This window comes from Zootoca vivipara, chromosome 3, assembly GCF_963506605.1.
Source record: "Zootoca vivipara chromosome 3, rZooViv1.1, whole genome shotgun sequence".
NCBI classification, from domain to species: Eukaryota; Metazoa; Chordata; class Lepidosauria; order Squamata; family Lacertidae; genus Zootoca; species Zootoca vivipara.
The window spans coordinates 99346063-99352267 of record NC_083278.1 but is presented as its reverse complement, the minus strand read 5'-3'; the positions used below and the strand labels follow the sequence as shown (position 1 = coordinate 99352267).

Below are 6205 nucleotides of genomic sequence, written 5' to 3'. Positions count from 1 at the left end.
AGCACTCTGCAACCCGAGCCTATGCGTGTTTACTCAAAGTAAGCTCCGCTGAGTTCAACGTGCACAGAGGCTGCGGTCTCGGCGCACAAGCCTTGCGGAAACCCCTTCCTCTCCATACTACAAACCTGAGGTTCAGCAGGTGTAGGAGCCACGCTGCATTCTCGAGCAAACTGCGTTCGTGCTTTGCCGGCAGTTAACCTCATGGGAGTTTCCTGTGCACATGGCGTTTATTGCAAGCCTCGCGGAAGCTGCACCGCCCATAACTAAACAAGCCTTTTGTATACAGAATGCATTTTTAAAAATAAACTATCCTTATAGGTTGTCTTCCGTGGTGCATGTTCCGATGAGAAAAGTAACCTTGCAACCTTGACTGCGTATATTGGCCGCGCTTATAGAGAGGGAACAGTACCTTCTCTATGCGAGCCAAGGAGCCTCCAGCGCGTGCCTAGCACAGCAAGGACTGGGGGGAACCGATCGCTTTGCTCGGCCTTAAGACTTTCCTTGGCGAGCGCGACCCTTCCCGAGACCTCGCCCCCTCCTTTCTGGATCACTTCTCCAACTTGCCCCACCTCCCTCCCCTCCCGGCCGCTAAAAGAAAATTGGCGGCGCCCAATGAGAAGGAGCGCCGAGACAAAAGAGGCAGGGCTAGGCTGGGTGGGAGGGGAACCTCTGGGTGCTGTTGCTGGGAGACCCCGGCCGGGTCAGTGTTGGGTCCCTCCCCGCTGTCCTGGCGTTTATATATGGGGCGTGTACGGCAGTCGCGGAGTTCCAGCACTCGAGATAGCTGCGGCCGCCGCTTTGGCTGGGCACTCGCTTCCCCATCTCGGTTGGGAAATTGATTATATAGACTTTTTCAGCTCTCAAGCAATTCGCCCTTTCCTATCCAGTCGTGGCTCACCCAAAGCTTCCGAGGAAAGTGGGATCTTTCGGTCCTTCCTGCATTTCCGACCATTACAGGATCTAGAAATGTCTACAACACTCTTATCTGCCTTCTACGACATCGACTTCTTGTGCAAGGTAAGGGCAGGGAAGCTCGTGCTCTTGTCTCTCTCTACCAGGGAGCTGAAATAGTTCAGGGAAGTTTTGGCGCAAAACTGGTTTGCAGAAAGACCATTTCCAAGGCTGCAATCCTGTGCACGGTTATTTGGGAACGAGTCCGGTTGAACCCCGTGGGACAGACTCCCTACTAGGCATGCAGAGGAACAAGCTGCAGGAACGGCTTTGTTCTGCAACAAGTTGCGAGAGGGAAGATTAAAACTTTTCGGCTCTGGGTAACTTCCCAGTGAACCTGCTGCTCCCTGTTGCTCGTGCATCTCTTAACTTGTAGCCTTTCGCTTTGTAATGGAGGGAGGTGACAGCGAAGGGCATATTTGCAGTGGAGTGCCTGTTGTTGTGCTCAGTTGTTGTTGTTTGCTTTTATATTCCTTGCGATTATTCCAGTGTACGTGTGGGGTGGGTGTGTTTTAAAATAAAAACTGCAATGGCAGATGTGTGGAAGCTGAAGCTTGCTACTGCAAGGTCCGGCTGTGTTGAATCGGAACTCTTTCGTGCAGCCCCTCCGGATTGGTGGGAGGGGTTTCGGAGCACCCCTCGAAAAGTTTTAAATTGCAGATAGCTGCTTGGAGCGGGAGGGGAGGGAGCCTTGACAACCAAGACCACATGGATACGCAAATGGCGCTGGCGGGGGCTCCTCTTGGGCGATTCCCCTGATGAAAGACCCTTGTGGTTGGTGCAGAAAAGAGAGAGGTGCTGGAGACTTGCAAGCCTCTGTCCTTTCCCCAGGCTCTCGGCAGTCACGGTGCACCGTTTTTTCCCCTTTTTCTTTTCTTTCTCCCTCCCTTCTCTGCCCCGTTCTTCCCTTCTTCCCCACCCTCCCTTCTGGCTCCCAGACCGAGAAATCCCTAAGCAGCATGCTGGACAAGAAGGCGGTGGGGAGCCCCGTGGGCACTTCGCCCAGCTCCAACTTCGCGCCGGGCTTCCTGCGGAGGCATTCGACGAGCAACCTGCAGGCTCTGACTAACGGCAACGCCAAGTTCCCGGCGGGCTCGCCGTCGCCTTCGCCCTCTTCCTTCGGCGGCCTCAAGGAGCCTGGCACCGGAGGAGGAGGCGGCGGCGGCGGAGGGAGCAGCAGCCCCACCACCGCCTTGCTGAACAAGGAGAACAAGTTCCGAGACCGCTCGTTCAGCGAGAATGGCGAGCGCAGCCAACACCTCATGCAGCAGCTCCAGCAGCAGCAAGTGGTGGTGGTGGCGGCTTCTTCGGTGGGGAAGGGCGGCGGCGGCGGCAATGGCAACGGCGGAGGGGGCGGCGGCGGGGCTCCCATCAACTCGACGCGCTACAAGACGGAGCTGTGCCGGCCCTTCGAGGAGAGCGGCGCCTGCAAGTACGGCGAGAAGTGCCAGTTCGCGCACGGCTTCCACGAGCTGCGCAGCCTGACGCGCCACCCTAAGTACAAGACGGAGCTGTGCCGCACCTTCCACACCATCGGCTTCTGCCCCTACGGGCCGCGCTGCCACTTCATCCACAACGCGGACGAGCGCCGCCCCGCGCCCGCCAACGGCAGCAGCGCCAACCCCGCGACGCCGCAGCACCAGCCGCCGCCCCCAACGCACAGCGGCGGCGGAGGCGGCCACCACCACCCTCTGCACCCGCCGCACGCGGGCAGCACCGGCGACCTACGCGCCTTCGCGCCCTCCGCCCGCGACCACCCGCTGGCGGGCGGCGGCTTCGGCATCCCCCACCCTCGAGGAGGAGGAGGGGACAGGCCCAAACTGCACCACAGCCTCAGCTTTTCCGGCTTCTCGGCGCACCACCACCAGCACCACCACGGAGGGGCGCCGGGCGGCTTGGAAGCAGCGGCGGCGGCGGCCGCAGCGGCAGCCTTGCTCCTGGAGAGCCCCGGCGGGTCCCGTACGCCGCCGCCTCCGCGCTCCTCGGGCGGCTCTTACTGCGACGAGCTGGTGGCCTCCCCGCCCTGCGCCAACAACGCCTTCGCCTTCTCGGCGGGCCAGGAGCTGGGCAGCCTCATCGCGCCGCTCGCCCTCCACGCGCCGCCGCCGCCGCCTCCCCCTCCGGCCGGCTGCTTCGCCAACGCGGCCGCCACCTTCTACCGCTGCCACCAGCAGCCGGGCGGAGGCGGCGGGGCGGGAGGAGGAGGCGGGAACTGCTGCCCGCCGCCCGGCCCTCCGGCCTCGCCTCCTTTCACCTTCCAGCCTTTGCGCCGCCTCTCCGAGTCGCCCGTTTTCGACGCCCCGCCGAGCCCTCCGGATTCCCTGTCCGACCGGGAGAGCTACCTGAGCGGCTCCCTCAGCTCCGGCAGCCTCAGCGGCTCGGAGTCGCCCAGCCTGGACTCGGGCAGGCGCCTGCCCATCTTCAGCCGCCTCTCCATCTCCGACGACTGAGGAGGCCAGGAGAAAGTGGGACTTTGGGGGGCGCAGAGGGCGGGTGTCGGAAGCCTCCCTATGGTTGTCAATCTTCGGGGACCCCTGCTTTTTTTTTAAGGGAGGGTCCCCCGTTGGGCAAGCTACCCCCTTTCCCTCTTTAATGCGCCCCTATTATTTCCCTGCCTTCTCACCAGGAGCAGAGACTGCAGCAACCTCCAGATACTAGCCAAGCTCGCACAGACCCTTTTCTGTTTTCTCCCCCACACTTTTTTGCTTTCCTTTTTAAGCAAGAGAAATCCTTTTGATTGCTGAGCAAATTCAGAGAGGAGACAGAAAAAAGAACCTTTCCCCCCTGCCCCCCCTTTTTATCAAGAGCTGAACAAAATGCCAGTTTGCGAAAGGGCAAATGATGTCATCAAGAGAACAATCTTTATTTTTATATATCTAAAGAGACTGGAAGGAGAGGGTTTCTCCTCCCCCCCCTCTTTTTAGACTAGTTTATAAATGTGCACCAGCAGCAGCAGCCATTCCATCTTCAAGTGTGTTTTATGGGGAGGGGAGGAGACAAAGGGTAATAATAAGCATTAGCAAACAGTTCTGCCCAATCCTACTCCCCCAGGAATCAACAATCATTCTGGAGGCCCATGAACTCTGCATTCCAGGTCCCTCCAGATCGCTATACAACAACAAAAAATAATTTAAAGTGAGGAGTGTGGGGTTTTTTTTGCCTTTCAATCAAATTTAAAGTAAATATACTAAATGTATAAGCTTTTAAAAGAAAAATTCAACATCCTGCCAAGAATATGCCTTGATAACACTCTAGTTTTTATATATATATCTTATATATATTATAACATGCTAAAACTTCCATTCCAAAGTTTAATATTGGTTCCATTGCCACCACTTAGTGGATGTTTGGCTTAGAACAATTTTTTGTTGCTTTATTTGGAAGCATTCAACTGAATTTAGTTTGTAATTGTTGGAGAATAACTGCTGATTTTTTAATTTTTTTTTAGCTGAGTTGATTGCGCAAGTCACTGCACAACTCAATATGAAACTATTTAACTTATTTATTATCTTGTGAAAAGTATACATTGGTAATTTGTTCATACTGTATTTATCGGGTATGATGAAAAGCAATAGATATATATTCTTTTATTATGTTTAAATTATGATTGCCATTATTAATCGGCAAAATGTGGAGTGTGTTCTTTTCACAGTAATATATGCCTTTTTGTAACTTCACTTGGTTATTTTATTGTAAATGAGTAAAATTCTTAATTTAAGAGATTGTATGTAATATTTATTTCATTAATTTCTTTCCTTGTTTACGTAAATTGAAAGATTGCATTGGCCTTTTTTTATATAGAAATCTGACTCAATGCTGTGGAAGTAGTTTTGAGAAATTTCAATGGGTTGTGTTTTTTTAGAATGTACAATGGTTGTAACCCGTCCAAGTTTAAACCTACTTTGCAATCAGAATTTAAAGTGGCAAACCTAATTCAAACTTTTAAAATTAACCAAAAAGTATTCGTGTTGCCTAACTTCACCAATCACACTGTGATAGTTTAAAAGTATGTAGCAATAAAGAGGGGGGGGGGAGCCCAGTATTACGTCCCACAGTGCCTTCATAAGGGTCCATGCTTGCCTTAAATCTTCCTCAACCAAATGAGTATTTTCTTAATGCTTGAGAATTTGAATGTAGGGCTGGGGGTTTTAACTACATGAAATTGTACCACTCGTGTAAGTAAGGAGGCCACATTTGGGACCTGAACCTGCAAATGTGTTCAGGGTCGTATCTTTTACAGTTCCAAAACATGAAACTTTTTGTTCGGCGAAAAAGTCAGGAGTAATACAAAACTTTCATGGGAGGGTGAATGGATGAATGAGCAGTACCTTTTTTTATTATTAAAGAAAAGAAAATGTACATAGGTACAGGTTCGGCACTATGTACTCTTTGGACTACTTTAACATAAGAAGTATGTTTTGAATGTAACTAGAAGATAAGTCAACTTGAGTTGTAATATATTTTGGAGAGTCAGTTCACTACAAATTTGGAGTGCGAGACTGTAAACTTTGTACTGTAAATGTTTTGTAGTTCTCCCAATAAAAACTCTTGAGGAAAAAAAAATCCCAAGCTATTAAAAGCCAATGTCTGCAAGGTGGTGCTTCTTTATTAGTTCTGCCCTATCAGTATGGTGTCTTGGCTACAGATTAACCTGGTTTTGAACTGCAGAATCGCTCCATTCCTGCAGAAATACTTGGGAGGGTGCCAAAACCAATAAACTTTTGTTCCAGAAGGTTCCAAGGTACCATTTCAAACCACACACAGTCCTGTATACATCCAAGTTTTGAAAGGGAGGAGGGGAGACATTGGCTTTCCTTGGTGATCTTTAGAGCTGCTGAATTTTTTAAAAAAATAGGATCAGCTTATTAATACTGTATAAAGGAAGTCAACAATAGAAAATAACTTTGCCTGGAGGGCAGGAGGAAATGATGAATGGGAATAAAACACAGCTCATCCTTTATTCCTGTTCAAAATCTGTTTCCTTGTAACAACACAAAAGTTTAGCTGGATAAGTTCAATGCTTTTTAAACAACAAAGCATTGCATGTTTCCCCAAGTAGGATTTTGTCTAGTTCTCGCAAATGGAAGGTTAAAATAAACCCCACCCACATCTTTATTCTAGCACAGGCTCTCCCAACTCATCAATCCCAGCAAAACAGTTCTACATTGCTAATCAAGAAGACTGCATCCATACAAAAATATTTCCCCCACATAGAAAGCTAGCATATGGGGAAGAAGGAAGGCTACCAGGGAAC

At 50.8% G+C, this 6205-nt stretch overlaps 1 protein-coding gene across 1 annotated transcript; it reads left to right on the top strand.

Moving 5' to 3' along the window:
* Positions 1-693: 693 nt before the first annotated feature.
* ZFP36L2 (ZFP36 ring finger protein like 2) lies at positions 694-5544 on the top strand. The gene is made up of 2 exons (XM_035111210.2): positions 694-1017; positions 1890-5544. Exons 1-2 carry the CDS (start codon positions 967-969, stop codon positions 3399-3401), a joined length of 1563 nt encoding a protein of 520 aa, XP_034967101.2. The 5' UTR covers positions 694-966; the 3' UTR covers positions 3402-5544.
* Positions 5545-6205: the final 661 nt, after the last annotated feature.

Bases quoted from the DNA above. Each gene is read 5' to 3' on its own strand.
- ZFP36L2 (XM_035111210.2), top strand. From the start codon at position 967: ATGTCTACAACACTCTTATCTGCCTTCTACGACATCGACTTCTTGTGC. The intron at 1,018-1,889 runs GTAAGGGCAGGG...TCTGGCTCCCAG, and splicing joins ACATCGACTTCTTGTGCAAG to ACCGAGAAATCCCTAAGCAG.